Consider the following 26106-nt stretch of genomic DNA (forward strand, 5'->3'; position numbering starts at 1 on the left):
TTTTTCGACGAAGGTTTTGATTTATTATAAATTTTAAGATAATTAAATAACAGCATCAACATACGGCGTATTTTAAACGCGACTACTATGCGCAAATGAACTCCAGTAATTGAACGCATTGGACTAAATTCAGACTCATAGAATAAAGCGGTGTGTCGTTTTTATAACAACCTAGGCGCGATATAGTCTAAAAGAAGAGTCGGTTGCAGAGGCTAAAATTTGTTAGCCATTCCTTTGATTGACTTTTATAATAATAATGAATGGAAAGGAAAGCAGTTGATTTTGTCTTTTCTGTCTTTCTACCAGACTAGCATGGATGATAAAAATAAAATCATAATAAACCACCTTAAAATACGCTGTGTGCAATGTCTAAATTGTTAGAATAATTTAAATGGGCGGAAATTATTTCATGCAAATTTCAACTAAAGTTTCTGGTATTCCTGCTAACTTGAGGGCGGTAGAAGATTTAGTTGCGCCCAGGTCCGACCTTGGCTTTCTTCCTGTGGCCTTCGTTTTTGGTGGAAGCTTATCTTTTTTAGGCCCTTTATGAAGATTCATGTGGTAATCTAATTTAGCCTGAAATAATAATAAAAAATATTAGAGTTTTATCATGTGCAAAAAATACACATCTACTACTACTACTATCTTACATAAAATATCGAAGATTTAAATAAACAGGCAGCCGATAAATAGCCAATCATTGATCAACTAATGGTTACTAGGTTCACAGAGAGCTCAATCAATCAAAACATCGTCCTCAATTCTATACGTAATTTTACAGATACATAACAGTCAAAAAGGATCTAATTTATTTCCATAAAACAATTCAATGCAATGCAAAAATCTTCAGACACTTTCAGCGGTATTGTAAGTTTATAAATAGTTTGTCTATATGTAACCAATGGAATACACAAAAACAGGGTTTTACAGATAAATTCTTAACAGATTAAGTATTTAAATAAAGAAATTTGAGTTTCAAATCAATCTTTAAGTTCTTATTGTACAACACTCAATTAAGCTTTAATAATTAAGTGCCATATAACTGCTGGATGCAAAGATATAATAAATACGCACAAGTATACAAAAGACGAGCAGACTATTTTCTGGGAATCTATGTAGTTTGAAACATTTTAGGACAGAGTTTAGTAGAAAAACTGAAATGAACCAACCTTAGTCGACAACTGCGCTGGACAAATAGTGCAGTTGTAAGTGTAATGCAAGTGATGCACCATTATATGCTGCTTCAGGTTACTGTTCCTAGTGTAGTACCTGTTATTATATAAATTCCCAAATTATATTATAAATGCCAAAGCAGGTTTATTTGTTTGTTTTCTTTTCACGTTTTATCAAATGAACCAATCATCTTGTAATTATGGCGTATATATAATTAAAAGTCTGGAATGACATAGGCTACTTTTCATCTCGCTTAAAACTAAAGTTCCCCTAGAAATCCCCTGGAAAACCTGTATTCTTTTGTAGATGAGCCTATCAGAGACTTAACTCGCTATTATGAGCCAAATAGCAGGAGACATTTTGTTTTTGGATTTTAAGTTTAATGTTATTATAATAAGGTTGTTACTTTAATGAGTTTTTATTCAATTTCATTCAGAGGATGCGACTAATGTATGTAAATGCTAGTAATGTAATTATTATCAGTAACTATTTAAGAAGGGTATCTCTTTACCTTTGACAACCTTCATATGGACAGTGGAATATTTTCGTACAAACATGTGTTCTAATGTGCCGTACAAGGTAGCATCGCTGTTTGAATGTCATCCCACATTCCTCACATTTGTATTCTGAAATCAATAAGACAAAATGATCATATTTTGAACACAATGTCAGCTGTTTTTTTTTTCAAAACTTTTTGACACAAATTATAGTATTTAAATGAATTCTGATAGATTTTGGACTATTGCATTCTTTGGCAGTTTTTACGATTTTTGCCTGACACAAACCCTACTTGATGAATATTCAAGATGTGATAATTGCTTTTAACAACAAGTGGTTAGTATAACATACTTAAATAGAAAGATAAACTCTTTTAATAAGAGTACCAGACAAGATATGAATGTCAGTTACTCTCTCAAGCATAGCTACTGAATTGATTTGGATTAAATTTCACAGTAATATAGCTTTACATCTGATTTACATATAGGCAATCGAATTGTGTGCTAAGCAGCGGGTAATATCTACTATAGTAATTCTCTATGTTTGGGTATAATCAAATCTTTGTTAGACAGTAACAATAGTATTATTGTTTCTAGGATGTACATAGATAGATAAATGCAATATTTGATTTTACAATCACAATTTAAAAAAAAGTAAACTTTTTCTTGTCAGGTAAAAAAGGGGTAATTTCTTAATTACCTTCCATTTTATGACACATCAGTTTGTGCTCCTTAAATTTAGAATATGTATCCATCTTCAAAGGACAGTCAGGGCATTCATATGTTTTGTGTGCTCTCATGTGTTTTCTTTTTTCATTATGTGTTACAAACTCTTTTGCACAACACTCACATCTGAAATATAAAATTAGATATTCTTAATATATGATCATTTCAGATATCTTAATTTCTGCAAAAAATATTTTTTTTCAGTGTACTTTGTTATTAGTCAAAAAGCAAACAATTTTTTTTGCTTGAAACTAATAATTAGAAGGATGTAGTCTTTGCCTACCACCCTGGGAATAAGGAATGATATACATATTATTGTAAAATGACATACAAACCTAAATGACTTTATGCCAGTGTGTGAGTACATATGAGCACACAAGAGGTTTCTTGTCCTGAACTCTGCTTTACAATCATCACAAATCAAGTTTGGATTACGAGTACTATCAGGAGAGTGGTATTCTTTGACATGTCGTTTTAAGTTTTGAGGATTAGAGAATGATTTGACGCATGAAGGACAACTGTAAATAAAATATAATTAATTTATATAGTAACCTGCAACAAAAAAACCAAAAATTTGTTATCCATAGAAGTATTATACAAGATTTGAATTTTTGTTTCTTCCCAATTTACTAAAAAGTATTTGACAAATAAATTTTGATGAAATTTGGAACAGAGATAAAAAAGATTTGTGTGAAACTTTTAGTCCCAGCTATTTTCTGAATAAAAATAATGTAAACTGGTCTGAACTGAATCAAATACTATATCTATCTACAGATGACAAAATGGTGTGGTCACAAAAATAAATATGAAATTAAGAACTGAAGAAAATTTCTATGAGTATACCTAAATTTGGTTTGAGGTTGAGCAGGAGGCTTCCGGTGGGCTGTATTTACATGACGAGTTAAATGGCTTCTGTTTGTATAAGATTTGTCACAGGAGGGTTCTGTGCATCGATGAGCTTTCTGAAATTTATATAATTGACTAATTTTTATTAAGAATTTCATACGTATGTATCTATAATTCTATCTATTAATATTATTCTTATTTCATGAAAGTAATCAAAATCCCTTGAGGTCTGAAAAATGTAAAAACACTTACATAGTTAAAGTGGACGAATAAATGTTCAGATAACCGATATGGTCGACTGAAAGCAGCATTGCAGCCTTCGTGTGGACACGGATATCCTTTCTTTTCCTTGCTGTCCATTATTTTTTATTCCAATATTTATTGCTTTTTCTTTCTTGACATATTAATTTTATAGTAAGTAATAAATATAACTCATATTAACGGATTCAATTCAATTTCCACATATATTTTCTATCTATTTACACTATCGTCTTAATTACTGTGTTAAAGATAGAAGAAGAGAAGAAAGGTGAGTGAATATATAAAATTTTATATATTCGCTCACCAAAACAGTGAATAGGTATATTCGTCTTTGCTTTGCACAAAAAGCCTTCAATTTCAATTTCTAGGTTATGTTGTACAAGTTTAACTGACAGTTCTGTTCAGATCAGTATCTGAACAGAACTGTCAGTTAAACTCATAGTGACAGCGCTCGACCTATGTCTAACCGACTTGCACAGGTTGGATTGAACGTGTGTGATTAAACGAAACGAAGTGCAGTGTGCCACCAACCGCTAGGCGTCAGTCGGTGGCACGCTTAACGGGCTCTTTCGCATTTTATCTCATACATACATATGGTCACGTCTATATCCCTTGCGGGGTAGACAGAGCCAAAAGTCTTGAAAAGACTGAATGGCCACGTTTAGCTATTTGGCTTAACGATAGAATTGAGATTCAACTAGTGACAGGTTGCTAGCCCATCGCCTAAAAAAGAATCCCAAGTTTGTAAGCCTATCCCTTAGTCGCCTTTTACGACATCCATGGGAAAGAGATAGGGTCGTCCTATTCTTTTTTGTATTGGTGCCGGGAACCACACGGCACTTTATCTCAATGGGAAACAGTATGATGGTATGTAAAATGTATGTACATGTATGTATGTATACGATGTACCTACGTATGTAACTCAAAAGGTCAACGATCAACTAACGATAGTTACCCTCAATACCTACTAACATAGTTCGGCAACATCCTAAAACCAAATTTTTTAAAATGCCTGAAGAAATGAAAAAAAGTTAAACGACAATCAAAGTTTGCAACGGTTTTGTTTGGAAACATTGTTGAATGCAAATTAAATTTTAGTTTGTAATCATCTTTTTTCTTTCTTTTTTATAAGTAGTTTTAGTTTTAATTTGATTTAATTGTAATCTATTTTTAGTAGCTTAATCATAATATTTTTTTTTCGGAAGTTAAGAAAATTAAAGCCTAATACTATAAAAAAAATTGAATGGCAGAGTTAAGTGTCAATTCTGTCTTGTCAACTCAACAAGACAGATTTCTGCCTGGTTTGTCAAAGTAGAGCGAATCACTCTCATTAATCCAAAATATGTTAAAGTTATTATAATTCAGATAAGTCTCATTAGTTTTGTTTCGTATGGTTAAGGGTCATTTTTGTTAATATACGTTAAATTTTATTGGAGTTCTCGAAGTTTTTTAGAAATTAGAGAAGTCAGCTGACGAACGTAAACAAAGGGCATGTCATTCATATACGAAGTGCAAGTGGTGAAATTTATTATAACGAGTGCTTTGTGATCTTCAAAACAATGGATATAGATGGATCCTCTTTACCGGAGGAGATCGATCAAAATCTCCTATTACAATTTAGTTGTATGAACACTACAGACAGAGAAGAACTTGTAAGCCAAATGCAAAGACTTTTAGGACCCAGTTTAAATAGTAACACTGCTAGTTTCTTCTTAGACATGACCAATTGGTAAGAAGAATCTTTTAAAAATTTAAACCAAATTTAATTTCCTTAAAATTTATTCTAAATTTTAGAATAGTATTCGAAATTTTAGATGTCGGTATTCCTATGTAAATCTTAATTCTTATTTAGTAGTCAGTCAGTAGAAATATCATATCTTCCAAGTATTCTTAGTTTACTTGAAGGTATGATATATTGTTTTTTGTCTAATATTATTATTTCTTTTTGAAGTATCATCAACCAATATGCTTCTCAGCCCAAATCCCCCAAAAATTAATGGTTTCATGAAAAAAAGGTTTCTTTTTTATTTTTATAATAAGATATACCTACCTACTTTACTCTTTATTTATTATGGCTTTATTTCCATACTAGGAACCTGCAGGCTGCAATATGTTGTTACTTAGATTATACATTACCACCTAAGCTTCCATCTATGTCACTGAAAGCTGCTCAAAATCAAGAGACTGCTGTTGGGCCTGGTACCTGGTAAATATTATATTTTTATTTATGCACTTATGAGTATGTTTTTTATAAAAAAATCATAATTTCTTCAAGATGTCCCACTTACTTAGTTAAATTTTCGAGTAGACCTTACAATACTGCAGTAGCCATTGGAGTCAAACTTTCTGGCTATGAACTTCTTTAGTATTTCTTTAAAAGTCCTATGTTTTAAATATAAAAATATTTAAAGATTTATTTAATTGAGGAGAGAAAGAATTGGAGGCTATTGCCATGGCACATTATAAAAGACAATTCAATAATATGAATAAAATGGTACCTATTTAACTGTTTGTCTTCCTTCTCAAGTTTTATATTTTATTTCAGTTTTGAACAAACCTGGAGTATTGCTAACACAGGAACTGACAGCTGGCCAGGTAGTTGTAGATTGATACAGGCTGGTGGTGAACCCCTGGGTGCTACTCCTGTCTATGTTCCCCCTCTACCACCTGGACACACTACTACAGTTTCATTAAAGTTAGTCGCGCCTAGTAACCCTGGAACCCATAGAGGCTATTTCCATTTGGTGACGGACAGAGGTGACCAAATAGGTGGTAAGTATTTTTGATTCAATTAAATTATTCTTATAGATATATATTAATACCTGTAGATTAAAAATAAATTTCACATTAAAAAAGAAGAATGGCGAATGTTAAACTTCATTTTGTTGATAGAACAATGTTAACAAATATGGTTCTGTAAATAAAAAAATATTTTTTTTTTACATTTTCAGATACATTATGGGTAGAAATAACAGTGGAATCAGAGATGACCATGGCTCTTGTAGAGCAATTAGCTGCCTTGCCTATCCCAAGTAGTAGGTTGGAAGATTCAGTCAATCAGGTTAGTTCATGTATATGTATAAATGGTTTAAAAGATACTTAAACAAAAAAATGTTAGTCTGTTTATCTAAACTGGCTAATCTTAGATTGGCTTTTTTTTTGATAAAAAAGTAATAAAATACCTGCTCAAAAAGGAATACAAAAACACATGATATTGCATAGGCGATACTGCGGGCAATGGCAGGTCCACATGTAAAAACTGATGAAATGAAAGTTACTGTAGTCTGTTGGGACCGCTAGTTCAAATATTTGTATAACGTACTTACGCTTTCAGTTTCGGTCGATACAGATCATGCATGAACATGAAATTATATGAAATTATGCAAATGGTTTAAACAAATTAAATTATATGGTACCTATCGCATTCTTTTGCTCTGAATTGACCTTATAACCTCATTATCAATAAATATGCTTATGATGTCCTATTTTTGTATGCCATAAAACTAACTGGAACATTTGTTTTTGCAGATGCCATCACAGGACGACCAAATGTGTTGATAAATCATGTTAACAAAGTTTTATTTGGAAAGATAATTGTTTTACATATATTTTTTGTATACTTCCATTCTGCATTTTAGTATGTAATAAGACATTTTATGATAATGAAATTATATGATCACTTGACTTTCAAATAATATCCATTTATAAACTAACAAACAATCAACAAAGCTAACAAACATAATGTAAAAGTCGTTTACATCGAATAATGTTGAAATGTGTTACATGGTTAAGTATGGTAACATATAAAGATGAGGTACATAATAAAATAAATAAAAAATATAGATGAGGTACATAATAAAATAAATAAAAAATAAATAAATCTCCGACACAATATCCCTTTAAAAAGTAAGAAATAAGAAAATGACAATCTTGGTACGTATTTAAGAAATATGTCGCGTTGGGGATGCGCTCCAAACATGGCTATGAATAATTGCACGTAAACTACCTTTAATGAAAAAAAAATCAAATATGGTATTGCTTCATCAGTTTGTGAGCTTGATTCCACAGACAGGCCAACAGACACGTCAAATTTAAAACACACCTTTTTATTCGTCGGGGGTTAAAAATAACTTAATTTACAAACGATTTGTTTGTAAATTAAGTTATTTTTAATCAGCATGAATACTTGAGCCACTGGCCACAGCAAGAATACTCTACAGATCGCCTCAATTTTCAGTACCAAATTGTTAAAACGATTTGGATGAAAGAAAAAAAAAAAACTTTATAAACTTACTTACATTGAATAATAATGTAAAAGATCATTGTGGAAATTTTATAATTTATCTTTATGATAAGGTCATGTTAGGGTAGCTATAACCTTTAGCTTTGTTGATTGTTACTTCCAAGTAATTATGCCTATTAAAAGTGACCACAAAATAAATTTTGTATAAACTGTATTCATTTGAAAGTTGGTCCAAGTTCAGATATGATTTTGTGAGACGTTCAGTCACCATTCACCACATGGGAGACTCAAAGCATGTAGGTACTACATATAGTACTACTCTGAGAGTTTACTAAGTTTATACCCTAGTATATACTCCTAAGTTTACTAAGCACTAGGTAGACGATGCTCGAAATATGCCAATTGTGGGACCGAGGATTAAAAATACTGCATTTCACATCTTGAGAATGTTGCAAAATATAGATTTTGTGAAGTGACTATTCTATGTCGCGCTTGACATATTCCTCACCTGGGAGGCTCAGGTCTCTCTAAGTAAAACCTACATGATTAGATATGGGCCACTGAGGCTTAAGAACAACGTTATAATTTCGAGTCAGGACCACTTTTACTCAACTTCTATATCATGTTATTCTTCTATACATTTGTTGCTGCAGTGTTTGCAAGCAGGCCATACAGAAAAGGATGTATTTCTTGAATAGAAGACTAATTTACCGATTAATGTGGGAAATAATGTACAAAATGCATAAATAGTTTTGAATGTTACATAGAGATAAGAAAACAGAATTATGAATTTGTTAAGGTATTGTTGAAATTTATATCTTATAATGTGAATTTTATTAGCATTACTATGATTGAATTAGGTTTACTATGCCATTAAGGTAATTGGGATTTTATTGCTAGCATCACGAAACTTGTAATAATATTAAATTGATAAAATAGAGGCAGAGCTTTTTATTTTTTATTCATCACCTTTTCATCACTTTGCTTATAAAGAGGACTACAATCCATATATTGTTTTAATTTCTTCAAAGGCGACTAAAGGATAGGCTTGATTATAAACTTGGGATTCCTCTTGTAGGTGATGGGCCAACCACCTATCACTATTGGACTGTTTGTCTATCCCACATGGGATATAGAAGTGACTTTATTAATCTATAAGATCGCAAAAGAAGGTCATAATAATCAAGTCAGAAATGACAAAAATTCCAGGAAATAAAACCTGTCTTATTCATTTTATGTTTTTTTATTCCTTAACTTATATTTTGCTTACAAAACTATGTTTATCCGAGTTTCACTCGGTAAATTATACTTTCAATTTATAGTAATTAGTTGTGATAATACTTAAATGATTCTTGTTTTTGATAACATAAATAGGAATGTTTAACCTTTTAACCGCGCGAGTCGCATATATGCGACAAATATTGCCGTGCCCCTACCGCCCGTGTCGTATTTCTGCGACAGAGAATATCCATGATTTTTTCGTTCTATTATCGTCCTATTAACTTCGTGGTATAACTAAAACTATTATTGAATAGAGCTATTTATTACAACAATTACTTAAAATTATGTTTCATAGCTCTAAGCATTGAAAAAACTTAAACAAAAATAAGTAATTGGCAGCTCGGACTTTTCTTCGGTGTCTATCGCGCGTGTCGCATAAATATGACCATAGGGATGGGATACAATGCAATGCGCATTTTAAAAACAAAATAACAAACAGTTAAATAATCAGGTATAATGCATCATTCAGCATTAAATAAACAGTGTCATACGAAATAAAGTTAAATTAACAAGTATAACTTTAAACATAAGAATTATTAAAACGGTCGCTCCATTCGCTCTCACAAAGAATTAGTCAAAATAAGTTAGATTTCGGAAATTTTACTAATTTTCACTTAGAGATAAGCTTTCACCTTAAAGATGAATGATTGTGATACAAGAAGGCTGATTTTAAATAAAAACATAAAAAACTTTTTGACTTTTTTTTATCGATACAACGATTACTCCTCCTTATTTATTGTAGGTATTATTTTATTTACCAGGTTGACTAAGCAGATATACAAGGAGAGTGTGGAGGGAAAGGTCGGAGTGGGAAGACCTAGACGAACGTATCTTGATCAAATTAAGGACGTCCTGGTAAAGGGTCAGGTCAAAAGTACCCGAAACCGCCGAGCTTGTATGAAGAGAGTTATGAATGTGGACGAAGCGAAAGAAGTATGCAGAGATCGTGGCAAGTGGAAAGAGGTAGTCTCTGCCTACCCCTCCGGGAAAGAGGCGTGATTTTATGTATGTATGTATGTGTATTATTTTATCGATTTGTAGCGGCGCGCTAGGGGCACGACAATTGATATTTAGCCAAGCGCTTAAAAGGTTAATTCTCAATACTTAGATATCACACTGCCATTTCCATTTCAATTTTAGGATGTGGTTTGTAGCCCTCAATGATAAAGTCTTCAAATTTGAAATCGTCAATACTTTCAATTTTACGTGCGAACTTCAAAGTAGGGAATGGTCTGGGTTCCCTCTTCAACTGCTCTGTCAGAGGAGCAATATGGGTAAGGTACACGTGAGTATCGCCTGTTGTGTGAACAAAATCTCCAGCCTGTAATACAAAATGAAGAAGAATTTAACTATAGCTATACCAATATAAAAATAACATTAAATACAAAAAGTATGTATGATACCAAATGGCGATTTCTACCATTTCACAGCTTTGAAAAATTTCAACATTGATCCATTTATACTAGTAAAACTGTATTTGAAACTGTTGGTAAACTTATATTTTCTGCATATAACAAAAAATCATTTTCCCTTTCAGCAGGAATTTTAAATAAAGTGTCCCTTTTCAAACACTCTTAATTCTGGATATTTTTATTTTGAAGTGGTGCAATACATAGGTTGCAAAGTCACCAATAAAAAAATTACATATATTTACCTCTAAACCTGTGATGTGTGCAATCATGTGAGTTAGCATAGCATAGCTGGCAATATTGAAGGGCACTCCTAAGCCCATATCGGCACTCCTCTGGTAAAGAAGGCAATTCAACCGGCCACTGGCTACATGGAACTGAGCCAGGCAGTGGCATGGTGGGAGAGCCATCTGGTTCAAGTCAGATGGGTTCCATGCACATACTAACATTCTTCGGTCTGTTGGATTTGTTCTGAAATGTTTAGGATTTAAGTGAGAGAGAAAAATAGCATTAAATAAATATAAATAAATATATACGGGACAAATTACACTGATTGAGTTAGCCTCGAAGTAAGTTCGAAACTTGTGCTACGAGATACTAACTCAACGATACTATATTTTATAATAAATACTTATACTTATATAGATAAACATCCAAGACCCAGGACAATCAGAAAAAGTTCTTTTTTCATCATGCCCTGACCGGGATTCGAACCCGGGACCTCCGGTGTCACAGACAAGCGTACTGCCGCTGAGCCAAAGAGGCCGTAGGCCCATTGATAGCTTGCTTATCACTTGAGAATAGGATCATCCCATATCTTTCATGTCAATAAAGGAAAAAAGCTATTGTAGCCAATGCTCCAAGCATTAACTTACCTAATAGTGTCAATAACTTTTTGAATTTGATCAATTCCTTGGCCAGTGTAATCAGTTTTAGCATCAACATATTTTGCACCACTATGTCTCCATTGAAATCCATAGACAGGACCCAAATCACCTGAAACACAAATACATACATTTATTGATACCTGCATGAAACTACTATTTTTCAAAGTACTATTTAGTAATTATTCCTCTTTACCTTACTGTTCGAGTTGAAAGTGAAATGCCTATGGAAAATAGAATTGAGTACTGTTTTAATTACTACACATATATTCTCTTAATTTTACTAAAAATTAAATTTTTAAGATAAAAAAAATATATTCACAAATTTCTGTGAAACATTTTAGGCCAAGGCACACAGTCCTAAATTACCTTCTTCTCTGTCTGTGAATCCTAAATTGTCAAGGAAACTTCTTGATCCATTAGCATCCCAAATATGTACGCCCTTTTCAGCTAGAGCCTTTGTATCTGTTGATCCAGAGAGCATCCAGAGGAGTTCATAAATCACACCCCTGGTAAACACTCTCTTGGTTGTAAGAAGAGGTAAAGTATTGTTCTTCAATGAGTACCGCTGCATAGCTCCGAATATAGAAAGAGTACCAACACCTGTGCGGTCAACTCTTTTATCTCCTGGTGCAAAAAATAATATCATTAGGATTTGATAGAGTATATTCTTAGTCAATGGATAAAGTATTTACTACACGACCTGTTTGCTGGAATGGACTACCTTAAAAATATTTAAATAACAATCAAGATTGCAACAAATTCGTATCAAAATACTTACCGGAATCTATTATTTTTTGCACGATCTGTAAATACTGGTATTCCTCATGTTCCGAAGCGCTTTCTGATTTATCTTTCATTGTTACCACCGGCTTTGTGTCTTTGATATAAATATGGATTAAGTACTGATTAGAAATGCGATACAATAGTTTTTAAAGCAAATAAACGAAAATATATGGAAAATATGCTAAAAAATCAGTTTCGGCAAAAAAATATATAAACTACAAGCTGTGCAAGAGCTTAACGTCAAAAAGTTCCCGCGTTTTTCCAGATTCTTGACTTGACGTTGACGTTTATATTGTTGTCATTTTGTATATGTAATGCATAAAAAAAATTATCTTCAAAATTTAATTTTTGGCGGTTACCCGAACGAAACTTGAAAACGAAGTACGTAGTATGGACTTCGAAATATGGACAAAGTCCAATGGGTAATGCAAATAATTTGGCATTCTGCTTTGCTTTGCTTTGGTACATTATTTTCTTATTAAGGGTAGTACAAACTCTGATGGCGACTATAATATGCTAGCATGTAATTTATTGCGGATGTGTACTCATAATTACATCCCAATCCGTTCGATATTTTAGTGGAAGAGTATCTTATTATTATGATACTTAATTCTCTTTAGCTTATGAATTTATTTATGAAATTAGTTTTTTTAAAAAGCTTGGTAAAAAGAGCGCTCGGAGTTGCGTCGCTGCTGGTGAATGTTGGCTATGGCAACGAATAAACAAATGGTCGAACTTTCATATTTATATCGTAATCTAAACAAAGACATGCACAAGGGAAATGCATCTTATAGATTGGTTGACATTAATTAATATTCTATTTTACATTTAAAATCACGTTAAAGACGTAAAGTTCAAGACGTAAGTATTTAAGTATCTACTTATACTTTGGTAGATAATAGGGAAACCGTGTGTTAATTGTACACACTACTAAATGTGACTTCGATTATTTTATGTTACCTGCGTATTTCTATAATTAGGCAGTTTTATTTATTTTTGCCGCTTTGGAACAAGACTTATTTTGATCAATATTCTGCTAGCTCATCTAGTTAGTCTGTCTGCCTGTCTGTTACGCTTTCACGCCTAAAATGAGATAAAGTTGACCCTAAGGGAAAACATAGGCTATAACCTTTTTACGGGAGAGAGGGTATATAAAGAGGGGATGAAATATTATTAGTAAACGTTAATGGCCAAAGAAGTCGCGGGCAATAGCTAGTTTTATATAATTTGTCATCATAGATATCAGTCGGACTTAATATAATATACTTTATATGAACAAGTTCGCTTCACGGCGCATAATCCAATTTTATGAAATTTTCCAGAAATCAGAATGCCAGTGAACGAAGCTCCTCTTGTAGAATTGGGCAGTGCTCCACAAACCCCTAGCTTTGGTCCTTCGCCGTCCCCGTCAGAAATTTCTAGCGCCAGCTCTCCAGAACCTCAGCATATTCGAGCTACGCCATTATTTAGGTGATCTGTACAGTTTTCAAGATGATAAATTTGTAAATGCACAGTGTACTTACCCATATTAGTATTGATTTCATTTCTAATCTAGCTATTGCTCGCGATTTCTGACCTCCCCGGATTGCCACTTACGGTGCCGGTGCCGGTGTAGAGAAAAAAAAATCACATCTGAGGAAGCGGCATTTAAATTGGAGCCATAGTTTTTGCGTCTTTTAAGAACAAACGTACAGAAATTGTAAAAATCAAATATTTTCTTCTGTTGGTGTTATAGGTATAGATTCCCATATACTTAGATTTTTTTACTAATATCTCAAGTTCCTATATCGGTCAGTTACTATTTTATTAAATGTATGCATGCCCATTGACAGAGCCTTGGCCATGCCTCCACCGGAACCTGTGCAGCCGCCAGGCCAAGACGAACTGGAACGACGACTGCCGGGATACAGGAGAATTGTGATCCCAAGAGATTTGACTTTGATTGAACTGCTGGTAAGTTGAAACGAGTGACATCCTTAAAAGTGGTAAGGAATAAAAGAAAATCATAAGCACGTAACTACAAGGGGAACACGTAAATATAACGGAAACTTCAGAGTTCTTAAGAGAACACTTATTGGATAAAGGTACTACAGTTTTCACAAAAGTAGTTTTCATCTCATTCTTTTAGTTTACATAAGTTATTTTAAGTCAAAGAAATAATAATGGTAAAAACATGTCTCTCTAGAAACAATGCAGTGGCGTTACCACCGACGACGAAGTGCTTCGTATTAAAGAAGCGAAGCTGCGCGTGGTCGCTGAACGCGTTGGGTTGAGGCGGCTGCATGTGCTGACTCCGCGGTTGAGGACACTCGTCTTGGATGGCAGCGCTCTCTTGTCTCTGAGGGACCTCGGGATTGGACTGGTGAAACTTAAAGTATGATGAAATACATATCATTCGTATAATATATGACTCTTTTTGCTCATTTCTTAATAAATAATGAGATCGAAATTATCTTCTTCAGTTGCAAAGACTTCAGTCTGAATCATTGTGCCAGCTTGCTTTTTTGTTAGTTAAATGTTGCTTTGCAAAGGCGTTTGTTAATATCAAAAACCTTGGATTTATTTTTATTTTGTCCTAGGTTCTGAGCATAAATCGATGCGGTTTAACATCTTTGGATGGAGTGTGGGGATTGGGTGCTCTTCGAGAATTGCACGCAGCCGGTAACAAAATTCAAGATTTGCAGCCTTTGGCGGGACTACAGAAATTGCAGACCCTGAATCTAGCAGAGTGCGTACAATAAGTAGAAGACTAATAGTTAGCTCTAAGTGCCTGCCTTGATCTTGATGTCTCGCAATAAGATGTATGAACAATCGAGTGTCATTGCATATTTTGATTAACTTTAGCACTTAATTTTTTGACATTTACAATATGCGTGGCTTCAAATACATGTAAATCAAAATTATCACCCAAATATAGTTCATTATTAGATATGAATATCCCATTGCCTTCCAGTAACCCGATATCCGAGACCAGCCGCCTGTGGACCCTGGGTATCTGCAGTTCCCTCCGCCGCCTCACTCTAGCCGGCACGCCCGCAGCGGAATCCCTGAGCTATCGATCAAGGGTTGCATCAGCTTTGCCCATGTTGGTTTATTTGGACGATCGTCCACTACACACGGATATTGAATGTTAGTGTTTGTTTTAAAGAGTTACCTTTGATACATAAAAGTTTTTGGAAAACTTGAACGACAGTGTTGTTTACACATAAAATGGGTATGGATATTGTGGGGCCAAAATAGGCCATCACTGGATCGATAGTCAAACCCAATTGATTAAATAAAACTTTGTGATCTTCGATCGTCGTATGTGCTAATAGCATTTTAAAAAATTAAATTACGTGCAAAAAATTACTCCTTACTGAAATGGAATCATTTATCATTTGATGTCTCATATTAATAGTAGTATATATTCGTTTAGTTTAACACCTAGATGACAAGAGGAGTAAATAAATACAAGTAAGAATAAATTTGATTTTCTTCGATTCTCCGCATAGGTTAAGTGATAAAAAGAAACTGAATAATTATAATGTTCGTGTTGCAATTCTAGACGAACTTGACTATGACTTGGACGTGGGTTCATCTGGTACGGACACTGACGTGGAGATTGACGAGTTAGCAGCTGTCGCGAACACGGATTCCACCGAAGATGAGGCTGGGCCCTCTTCACAATTTCCTCAGGTAGAGAACGTCTATTGTTAATTTATGCACTAGCATCATCCTCTTCTGGTATTTATTAATTCTCGATCATCCTTAGAAATAATTAAATACATATACATATATACGGGACAAATTACACAGATTGAGTTAACCTCGAAGTAAGTTCGAGACTTGTGTTACGAGATACAAACTCAACGATGCTATATTTTATAATAAATACTTATATAGATAAACATCCAAGACCCAGGCCAATCAGAGAAAGTTCGTTTCTCAACATGCACTAGCCGGGATTCGAACCCGGGACCTCCGGTGTCACAGACAAGCGTACTACCGCTGCGCCACAGAGGCCGTCTTAGGTTAACTGCCGGATCGACATTATTTACTTTCTTTTTTATTGTAAACTAGCGACCTGCCCCGGATTCGCACGTGTAGTATTTATAAATTTAAATCTTCCTCAGAAAAACCATCTTTCCAACATTTCAAATAGAAACACAATCCGTCTACAACTTTCCGAGGATAGGTGGACTTTATGTAGTGACGTGATGATAATGTAGATTTTATGGATTGTCACAGTATTGGCGATACAAGTTTCAAAGAAATGAGTATTATTCCGAAAAAAACATGATTTGAATTAAAAAAAAAATTAACCCTGAAAAACGAATCGGAACGGATTTTTACGACACACGGCGACCCTGCCAAGTCGCTGGTGGGCAGTTTTCATTTGTTTTCCAACCAACATCGACACAGCTGTTATCTATTCCTCAAAGAATTTTCAGGTATCCCTAGAGCCGGAGACAGATATTCGTACAAGTGTTGGTAATCGTTCACTCCGCCGCCGTCCCGCTACAACGGAATGTGGCGGTGTGCGCCCGCCGCGGCCGATGTTGCCCGCGCGGCCTAGAACCGCGCACGGGAAGCCTGCCGTCGATGCACCCACCAGGCTTCAGATACTGAACACCCTCATGGGTAAGTAGCTTCATGACTTTGATGTCCTGGTTATCCATACATACGTAAAATCACGATTCTTTCCCGGAGGTGTAGGCAGAGACTACATCTTTCCACTTGCCACGATCTCTGCACACTTCCTTCGCTTCATCCACATTCATTACTCTCTTTGTGCAAGCTTCATCAAGGTTTCGGGTACTCTTGATCTGACCCTTTACCAGGACGTCCTTAATTTGATCAAGATACGTTCGTCTAGGTCTTCATATCTACCCATATTTCCGTCGTTTCATTTTAGAAGTTTAACTCTCGAAAGAGTGTTTGCGGTCGTCAATAGAAAAAGGTTCAGGACCCACCCAATCCCATAGTTCACGCGGTTTTTGCTATAAAACACAATCGCGTTCATTGTAAAAGCTGTATGTTCGAAATCGCTTGTAAAAGCTTCATTCAACAATGATATCAAAGCCAGTGTCAGTACTTATTATTATTCACAGTACCTACTTATTTCAGCAAAATCATACATACTTACATATAGTCACGTCTATATCCCTTTAGGGGTAGACAGAGCCAACAGCCTTGAAAAGACTATAACGCCACGTTCAGTTGCATGATCATTGACTTGATAATTCACCTTTATACTTTATGTATATCAGGTTTGATCATTAACATACATACATACATAAACTCACGCCTCTTTCCCGGAGGGGTAGGCAGAGACTACCTCTTTCCACTTGCCACGATCCCTGCATACTTCCTTTGCTTCATCCACATTCATAACTCTCTTCATGCAAGCTCGGCGGTTTCGGGCACTTTTGACCTGACCCTTCACCAGGACGTCCTTAATTTGATCAAGATATGTTCGTCTAGGTCTTCCCACCCCAACCTTTCCCTCCACACTCTCCTTGTATATCTGCTTAGTCAACCTGTTTTCATTCATCCTCTCCACATGACCAAACCATCTCAACATACCCTTTTCTATTCCTGTAACTACATCTTCTTTCACATCACAACATTCCCTTATCACGCTGTTCCTTATCCGGTCACTCAATTTCACACCCAACATACTCCTTAACGCTCTCATTTCCACTGCATTTATTCTGCTTTCGTGCTTCTTTTGCCATACCCAACTTTCACTCCCATACATTAATGTCGGGACCAACACGCCCCTGTGCACAGCCAGTCGAGCCTTTTTGGATAGTTTCTGACTGCTCATAAAGGCATGCAAAGCTCCATTCACCATGTTCCCCGCGTTCACTCTCCTTTCAATATCACTATCACACTTGCCATCTGATGTAAACTTTGATCCTAGATATACAAACTCTTTCACTTGCTCAACTTTTTCTCCTCCAATCAAAATATTACATGCTGTCATTTCTTTCTCCATTTCAAAAACCAGTGTTTTAGTTTTACTTACGTTCACTTTCATTCCTTTCTCTTTTAAAGCTTCATGCATACAGTTTACCATCTCCTGTAACTCCTCCGCTGATGACGCCAGTATAACCTGATCGTCGGCATAGAGCAGACATTTGACGAGTAATTCATTCATCCTTAATCCACTTTCAGACTCTTTCAAATCTGTCAAACAACTATCCATAAATAGGTTGAACAGCCACGGTGACGCAACACATCCCTGCCTAACACCTTTCTCAATCTTAAACCACTCAGTGTGCGCTCCGTTTATCCTGACACAAGCACTCGAATCCTCATATAAGGATTTCAGTGCTCGTATCAAGAGACTGCTCACCCCATGCATAGAAAGTGCTGACCACAATTCATTCCTCTCAACTCTGTCATATATGTTTGATCATTAATATTGAGATAAAATCATCTAAGTCTGACAAATATAAAGATGAGATGATTAAATTATAATCAGAATTCAGCAATCCATTTTCGAGACCGTTTGGCACTATCTAGGTATGGGATATTAAATTGATATGCGTGTCCATCCATCATGATCATGACTAGATACTGACTTCTTCAGACGAGGAGTGGCGGTGCAGTGGTAGTAAGTTGACATCATGCGAGCCAGTTTGTGGGAACTTAGCCCGGGCCCTGCGTCGCCCTCAAGTGCGGAGAAGTTCCGGTAAGTAAAGAAAATTAGGTACAGTGGCCCACATAGAAAACTACTTTTTCTTTTGATTTATTTTTTTTGTTCTTTTTGTACCTTTAATTAGAGTTACGTCATTAATGTTTCCGCATTTAAGATAGAAAATACCGTCTTTGACTTGACTTTGATAATATTCTTTTTGTACCTTTTATAAGAGTTACTCCAATTAATGTCTCCCCATTGTAAGATAGATGCTATCTTTAAGTTGAAATAACGAGTAGGTATTTCTTTAGAGTATCTCAAAGGAGTTAATTAAATGAGGTGTTTGATGATTTTGAATAAATAAGCATCTAACTACTGTCAAGCTTATGTAAAATTAAGCAACGTGTATCTACCTTTGTAAGCTTTCCAGTGACTAAATGTTAACTTAGTTCTACAAACTTTTCATAAAATAAAGTCCAAATTTTTTGCAATCTGATATCTGGGAATTTGTTCGTTGCAAAAACATTTAAAACAAAATGTCACGCTTCAACGCCGCGCAATGCAATCACCTGAAAATTGCATTTTATCTTTTCTCGCTGTAGATGTTTCATGACAAGTAATTAAGTACCTACTGGATTAAACAAATTAAATAGGTACTTATTATTAACAATATTGTTAAATTAATTTTTTTGGGCTTGATGCTTTGGTGAAACTGTGTGGAGTTACTTAGCCAAATAGATATTGTTGTTCACCTAGCATTTTACATATCATTTGATGAGGATTACCATCATCTCCGTGGAGATTTTCCTTGGGAATAGGATAAATTAAACCTGTTTTGAATAACGCACTTGAAGAAAAGAACATTCCCTTAGAAATCAAGTGTAATCTAGTTTTGTCTGATCCATATTTTTTTTTGTAAAGAGAAACCATGGACAAAACCAAATTTGCAAATTATTAAAAAAAGAAATCTTTGTTCTTCATTTTGATAGGGATTTAATCAGATAAGTATTTAACTAGGTAAGAAGGTGGCCCAGTTCGTGCTTGGATACTGAAAGTTGCATTATATCGCACGAAACATCTTGTGCAGTCGCAATATTTGGAGCACTGCATTTAATCGAAAGTTTGTTGCAAGTGGTTGCACTTAAGAGGAAGTGTATCAGTTTGAGAAAGATTTACTTAAAATACTTATTCATTGGAGTATATTAACGGAATTGTTTTTTAATTATGTTGAGGTGTTAACTATAAAAAAGATTTTGTTAATTTACTTAAGCAGCATTTTGCAATTCATCCGTATAATAAAGGTAAACATAATGAAACATCATGCACTGTTAAATAAATTCTGGAAAGTCAGGAATTATCCTAGAAAACAAAATAACGAAAAAAAAAAATTACTTGAAATTGCATATCCTTTGTAAAATTATCATGACAATAATAATTGATAAACATATAGGTAAAAAAGGTTTACAGATTTAGTTTTGCGAACATAAGTTGATTTATTCAAAGATAATTTAAAATGTAACGATATGAATTATTTCGCCTTAAAACTTGATGTGGTGTGGTAATAAACAAGCATTTTCCTTGGTTGTCGTTTTACGCTCGGAAGTGGTAATTGCCAGGATTGCCACCTTTCTCTGTGGCCTGCTCCACATTATGATTTACGTAAATCTCATGAGTCATATGATATTATATTGATAACTTAAAATATATTTCTTGTAGGCGATAGGCTAGCAACGAGTCTTTATTTGAATTTTAAATCCATGATAAAGCTGCGTGTTCTTTCAAGTTCTTAAGACTGTTCGCTCTGTCTACCCCACAAAAAACATGCACATGATTGTTTGTATGTAAAATATAATTTAATAAACACGTACCTACCTATTAATTGTATAAAGAGGAAAGCCTTCGTTTAGTGCTCATGTGACGAGGGTTGCATACTTTCGACTTAGATATATAAACATGAAGGTAGGTCGTTTAGGATTATTTTCTATCTATTCAAAATATGTTTTTGTTGGAAATATATTCGTATACTCAAAGCGTACAACATAGCTGTTAAATTAAAAACACAAGATCTATTCTAGTTAGGTATTACTTGTATAAGAAATTATTTTTTGTTGCATCGCAAAAACGATTGTTTTTCAACAGTCCATTCGCAATGACTTTCAATAAAATAGAAATTTAGAAATTGCAACCATTTAGTTTTCCAAGAAAACCGCCAGTAAATTATATGGTTGGCTTGCTATAAGATTTATTACTGTATTTCACCGTTAAACTAGGTGCCTATCAATCTAGAATATTACCTAGGCAGCAACTAGGTGGCTTTCATTACTTTTAACTATAGATTTTCTTTTGTCTGTCTGTAAGTTTATAATGTCGGAATAAATAGGTACCTAGTGTAATTCACAATCGCTTATTTGTGTGAAGCTATCAGTTTGAGACCCAAGGTACTTTTCTATTAGGTACAGAATCTGTATTACAGGGTGGTTTATTGATTCATATTTCCACTAAAAAAGTCTTGAGTAAATTTCCAGGGGTCTAAGCTAAGCGATTAGCCGAAAAACTTCGACAAAGAAGTTAATAGTTTTATTACTTTAGAATAAGTAGGTAGGTATTTCAAATACATAATAACACTTAGCACCAACGCTTCAAGTGTCAAGACTATTATTTCTTATTAACTACTTAGCCGGCTAAACCAAGTGCTGATGTCGTAATAAAAACCAACCCTTTAAACTTGAAATAAACCTTCATGAAATTGATGATGCTCTAGCGAAATGTCGGGTCAAGATTGTTGTAAACCGACGAGCTAACATGAAGGAGTGATGAATATGGATGAAGGGAAGGAAGCAGGCATGCAGGGGGTCATAACAAGTGGAAAGAAAGATTATGTCTCTGCCAACCCCTCCGGGAAACCTTTGCGACAATACACGTGATTTTATGAAATATTATTTTTCAAAATTACAAAATCATGCAAATGGGAAACACAAAAACCTAATATGGGATGTTTCATAATTTTTCATTGAAGTCTTATGTAAAAAGTGTAGGATCTTGAACGTAGATTTATTATTTAGTGGACCCGAACGGCAAGGTTACGCCAATGAGTGAACCGGGTGTGAAGTAATGACCGCTTACAAAACACTCGCGGCCGAGTATGTCAATAAAGGATCATTATTGTTGTTGGGACTACTTATATGCGAAACTTGTTGTGGAAACTCTTTATGCAATTGTTGGAAACATTATGAAAAAACTACTAATAGAAAATGCGAATAGGTTTAAAAAATGCACTTGCGTATTAAATTGACCATAATCTATGGAACAATAAAACATTCTAAGATCGAAAAAAAAAACTGTTTGCTATTTAACGATGGTAAGGCTATATTGTGCGTAACGCACTCCTATCATATTACCCCAACAGTAACAGGGAGTCAGTAACAAAGTCACTAAGATTGAGGTATGGGATTATATGAGCTCTGCGAGGAATACTAAAGCAATATAAATAAATAAATAAATATCGAGCACATAAATTTGAACACATTGAATTCTAAGTGCGAGCTAGGAAACTGCATTTAAGAAAGGGTGCACTGTTGGAGTTGGAGAATGCAAACGCGCGCGAGAGCAGCGCTCCCTCCCAGATTTGTCATGCATCCTTAATGTATCTGATGCCGTTCGTTTTAATGTAGATTCGTTGCATGACAACCAAATATTGGAGACTGTTGAAGATGCCAGCAGGGCTTTGGCGGCCGAAATACCCCGCGCGCCTCGCATGGAAGACTGGCTGAAATTCAAAGAGGAAACAGGGTAAGTTTAATTTATAAACAAAAAATAAGTACAGTCCAAATGCCACGTAGGGTTTAATACGCTTGGAAAACCTACTAAATGTTGACATATTCTTTTAGACAAAAGTCTCGAACAATGTATTTATGATTGCTAATCTACTGAGTTCAACCCTGTGTACTTCTGACTTGTCATCAAATACATACGAAATGAATGTATTTAAGTATGTTAATTATATGCGAGATTAAGAATTTAATTATTAAACGAGTCTCTATTGTTTGCTCACTACATGAAAACTTCTTCATAGAAATGCGTTGCTAAACGGATTTCTTCCGAAACTTGAGTGTCATACAAATATTTAGTTTGAGTAAACATCAAACGCAAACATAGGGTCTCGGTGAAAGTTTATTGCACTTAATCGTACCTTTATTCTTAGAAACTTGTTGTCGTAATATTTTTGCAACACGTGGTACAAATATTAGTTAAAATTGATATGATAATTTATTTTGTCCCTTGGCTGTTTAGAAGGAATTTCTTGGCAGTTTAGGCATCATGGTTACGGACGTTCATAAAAAATTACGACATTACACACTCAGCGTGACGTCTATTTAATTTGTTTTCCTTGCCCACAGAATTGAGATTGACATTGATTTCACCAAAAGGCCAGCTGAAGCTGATTCATCCGCCATTATTGACCGTCTAGAAGCCATTGAGAAAGAGACATCGGAGAGATTGAGCAAAGTTGACGGGGAAACCCCTGGATCCAGTAGCTCTATGACAAACCTTCAGCCTTACACTACTTGTTCAATGACCATCATGAGTGACTTTGATGCATGGAAAGCAGAGCATCTGTCTCCAATGTTCGATACAACCAATGAGGTGGATGATATAATGAATGACATTCATTTCGATATCCCAAACGTGAATTCTGGGCAATGATAATGATAAAAGAATGTTAGAGATATTTTGGTTTTGCTTTGCCATGTGAGTTTTGGCACATGCACCTTTATTATGATGTTATAGTTATAGTTTTCAGTGTGATATTTGTACAACTAAAAGAGATTATTGATATTTTTATATGAATGTGACATCAATTTAACAATCATGAAAATATAATTTTTATTTACAGATTTAAAATTATACAGGTTCATTATTGATACATTCGGTGAATTATTTAGGCTATGGGCACAGTTTTATAATGTGTAGCTGATGTTTAATAGGAGTCGGAATATTTATGAGGAAACTCTCGTAATTTATTTGAACATTTTCTTACACACGAATATAACGTCAGTCAAAGACTCCTTTATATATTTGAGAAGTTAATGAAATGTGAATATTTACACTCTTATATTGCGATGTTTGATGTACTTATAAAAACTACATGAATAGGACTCAAGGCCTATTTAAAAAAAAACTGGTCAATATTCACATCACATCCCAAATTTTTCTGGTCTTTTGTCTATTGGCTTTTTACATATCGGTTACTTAATAAATCAAATAAATAAAAATATAATTTTTGCTGGATTCAGTTGTGTATAAAGCAGTTGGAACCTCCTTTTGAGCAGGAATATGTCTGTGCCAGGAGACTACACTCTTTGATAACGATTGTTCATTTTAAACTGATAAAATCAAATTTGTAATAATTGGCTTCTTAAATTACAGACATAGATACGAACAATGGCACAAAAGGAAGTTTGTATAGTTGGACATGTTTCTAGACTTATTTTCCTACAGAAGAGTGAGACATGTTCCCTGCGTTATTACGTTTAGAACTAGACACATAACTGTCTCGTAATCGTTCTATTCTATTGTTAGTACCTACTTAGTGAATGTAATAAGTTTTTTTTTTAATAGAATGTGCACACACACACTGCAGACTACATATTTACATATTTAGATTCTATTTAGTCAGGAGTCTGTTGAGTGCGATTTTGCATCACGTACGAGGTCCAAGCTGTGCTAAAATAAATTTATATTGGTTCAGCAATTGTCTTAATCTAATAAACAAAAAAAAATATTATGCACATTAAATTTCCGCATATATTATAATATTATTAGGGAAGTAGACACTGCGATCAATGAATTGAATTTCATAATATTATATTACTTTAGCGCTTGCACAATTCACACAATTCTGGTGTTTCAATAGACATAGTTCAGCTTTTACTAGCAGTTTGTGTTAAGAAACTGCTATAGAATTATCATCAATAATACTTATTATATAATTATTTTAACTATTGTCATAAACTTCACTTCGCAATAAATATGTTTAATTTATTAACGTCTCTTTTAAAATTACTAATTAGTTACGGAATATCCAAGTATGATTTGACTCAGTCTGTTGTAGGTATTTATCCTATAAACTATAAATTTTATTAAATTATTAAGTATTTTATAATATTTATCAGAAATTTCAATTTACTAGCCAAATGAATAGCTTTAACTATTCAACAATCAATGTAATATTGGATTCGTATTGATGAATAGATGTCATTTTAATTTTATATTTTGATCTTAGTAAGAGTAGTTTCAATATGATATGAAATTATACAATAAAAAAATGGAACCAATATTTTGCTATTTTCAATGGCACCAAATTATTTATGATTATAATTATTTATGATAACTTCAAAATAATGTTTAATTTTGGAAAGTAAAAATATACCTATTCTTTAGAAAGGAAGTGTTTCTGTTTTTGTTATCTCCTTGGTGTCCTTCTAGATTAATAACACAAACAACAACAAAATTTAAAAAAAAAATCTGTGAACACAGAAATCACAATAATAGGTAGAAGACTATTGTAAAAATAGGATTTTATTATTTATTTACCAATATTTAATTTCGATTTCTATGCTGGTAACAGTCAGCCATTCCGTATTCGTCACAAAAATCTAAAAATATGTATGTAGGTAATTTGTCTAAATTTATTTTCTAAATTTAAATGAATGTGTATTCTATCCAATATATTTTGAAGCATGAAGCACGACGTAGTAAGAGTAAGAAGGACTGTATCCTGAACACATTTTCAAAGAATTCTGAGGAAGTGGCCTTCAGAGAGCATATATATTTGGAATTAGTTATACATTTAAATACTTATCTATTTTGCTATTTTCAACGTCACCAAATGATTTTTCACCGTAAGCACGATTAAAGTCAGAATCGAAATAAGGTGTTAATTAATTTTGTTATTCAACTAACTACCCACGCCGGCTAAGCATGTATAGCATTAAAATATAAACATATAAAACTTCCTCAGAAAACCCTCTTTCCAAATTTCAAACAACAACAAAATCCGTCCACAAATTTCCGAGATTTGCGCGTCGGTACAGACAGAGAAAATAGAAGCACTTTATAATATGTAGTGATTTCTACTCATTGTAGGTACATCTTGTGTAAGTATTTAAGAATCTACTTATGGACTTGGTGTTAACCAAAGACACGGTCAGTAATAAATTACGTAAAGATGGCTCGCGTCACTCTGAAGACAGACAAACGTACGCACTGGACTATGACCAACGTTGATTATTGCTCAGTACAGTAAGCTTGCTAAAACATCTTCGTCACTCAAAGAGACTGTTCGAGATATGCCCCCAATACTTACCACTAC

At 34.1% G+C, this 26106-nt stretch overlaps 4 protein-coding genes across 4 annotated transcripts; 2 read left to right on the forward strand and 2 right to left on the reverse strand.

Annotated features, from left to right (window-relative positions):
- Positions 1 to 3919, reverse strand: LOC106131239 (zinc finger protein 436). The gene is made up of 8 exons (XM_013330257.2): positions 3808 to 3919; positions 3495 to 3717; positions 3240 to 3358; positions 2732 to 2914; positions 2371 to 2522; positions 1685 to 1799; positions 1170 to 1269; positions 1 to 576 (listed from the first exon to the last, which is right to left on the reverse strand). Exons 2-8 carry the CDS (start codon positions 3600 to 3602, stop codon positions 403 to 405), a joined length of 951 nt encoding a protein of 316 aa, XP_013185711.2. The 5' UTR covers positions 3603 to 3717; positions 3808 to 3919; the 3' UTR covers positions 1 to 402.
- An 862-nt stretch (positions 3920 to 4781) lies between these two features.
- LOC106131240 (protein ILRUN) lies at positions 4782 to 8686 on the forward strand. Its single transcript, XM_013330259.2, has 5 exons — positions 4782 to 5232; positions 5596 to 5709; positions 6049 to 6275; positions 6455 to 6564; positions 7032 to 8686. Exons 1-5 carry the CDS (start codon positions 5063 to 5065, stop codon positions 7059 to 7061), a joined length of 651 nt encoding a protein of 216 aa, XP_013185713.1. The 5' UTR covers positions 4782 to 5062; the 3' UTR covers positions 7062 to 8686.
- LOC106131241 (thymidylate synthase) lies at positions 8279 to 12362 on the reverse strand. Its single transcript, XM_013330261.2, has 6 exons — positions 12102 to 12362; positions 11690 to 11947; positions 11312 to 11432; positions 10682 to 10907; positions 10118 to 10348; positions 8279 to 9126 (listed from the first exon to the last, which is right to left on the reverse strand). Exons 1-5 carry the CDS (start codon positions 12178 to 12180, stop codon positions 10139 to 10141), a joined length of 894 nt encoding a protein of 297 aa, XP_013185715.2. The 5' UTR covers positions 12181 to 12362; the 3' UTR covers positions 8279 to 9126; positions 10118 to 10138.
- A 535-nt stretch (positions 12363 to 12897) lies between these two features.
- LOC106131093 (uncharacterized) lies at positions 12898 to 25062 on the forward strand. Its single transcript, XM_060944756.1, has 11 exons — positions 12898 to 12967; positions 13429 to 13576; positions 13939 to 14059; positions 14292 to 14480; positions 14686 to 14834; positions 15060 to 15235; positions 15564 to 15784; positions 16540 to 16729; positions 18687 to 18788; positions 22406 to 22523; positions 23132 to 25062. The coding sequence occupies exons 2-11, from the start codon at positions 13437 to 13439 to the stop codon at positions 23436 to 23438; spliced, it is 1713 nt and encodes a 570-aa protein (XP_060800739.1). The 5' UTR covers positions 12898 to 12967; positions 13429 to 13436; the 3' UTR covers positions 23439 to 25062.
- Positions 25063 to 26106: the final 1044 nt, after the last annotated feature.

The sequence above is a fragment of the Amyelois transitella genome, chromosome 6 (assembly GCF_032362555.1).
Source record: "Amyelois transitella isolate CPQ chromosome 6, ilAmyTran1.1, whole genome shotgun sequence".
In the NCBI taxonomy this organism is placed as follows: Eukaryota; Metazoa; Arthropoda; class Insecta; order Lepidoptera; family Pyralidae; genus Amyelois; species Amyelois transitella.

Bases quoted from the DNA above. Each gene is read 5' to 3' on its own strand.
- LOC106131239 (XM_013330257.2), bottom strand. From the start codon at position 3,602: ATGGACAGCAAGGAAAAGAAAGGATATCCGTGTCCACACGAAGGCTGC. The intron at 2,915-3,239 runs GTATACTCATAG...TTTTATTTACAG, and splicing joins CAACCTCAAACCAAATTTAG to TTGTCCTTCATGCGTCAAAT. The intron at 1,270-1,684 runs GTAAAGAGATAC...ATATAATAACAG, and splicing joins CCATATGAAGGTTGTCAAAG to GTACTACACTAGGAACAGTA.
- LOC106131240 (XM_013330259.2), top strand. From the start codon at position 5,063: ATGGATATAGATGGATCCTCTTTACCGGAGGAGATCGATCAAAATCTC. The intron at 6,276-6,454 runs GTAAGTATTTTT...TTACATTTTCAG, and splicing joins CAGAGGTGACCAAATAGGTG to ATACATTATGGGTAGAAATA. The intron at 6,565-7,031 runs GTTAGTTCATGT...TTGTTTTTGCAG, and splicing joins TGGAAGATTCAGTCAATCAG to ATGCCATCACAGGACGACCA.
- LOC106131241 (XM_013330261.2), bottom strand. From the start codon at position 12,180: ATGAAAGATAAATCAGAAAGCGCTTCGGAACATGAGGAATACCAGTAT. The intron at 11,433-11,689 runs GTAATTTAGGAC...TTTGTGTTTCAG, and splicing joins ATTCACAGACAGAGAAGAAG to GTGATTTGGGTCCTGTCTAT. The intron at 10,908-11,311 runs GTAAGTTAATGC...TAAACATTTCAG, and splicing joins AAAGTTATTGACACTATTAG to AACAAATCCAACAGACCGAA.
- LOC106131093 (XM_060944756.1), top strand. From the start codon at position 13,437: ATGCCAGTGAACGAAGCTCCTCTTGTAGAATTGGGCAGTGCTCCACAA. The intron at 14,060-14,291 runs GTAAGTTGAAAC...ATGTCTCTCTAG, and splicing joins TGACTTTGATTGAACTGCTG to AAACAATGCAGTGGCGTTAC. The intron at 15,236-15,563 runs GTTAGTGTTTGT...AATAAATACAAG, and splicing joins ACTACACACGGATATTGAAT to TAAGAATAAATTTGATTTTC.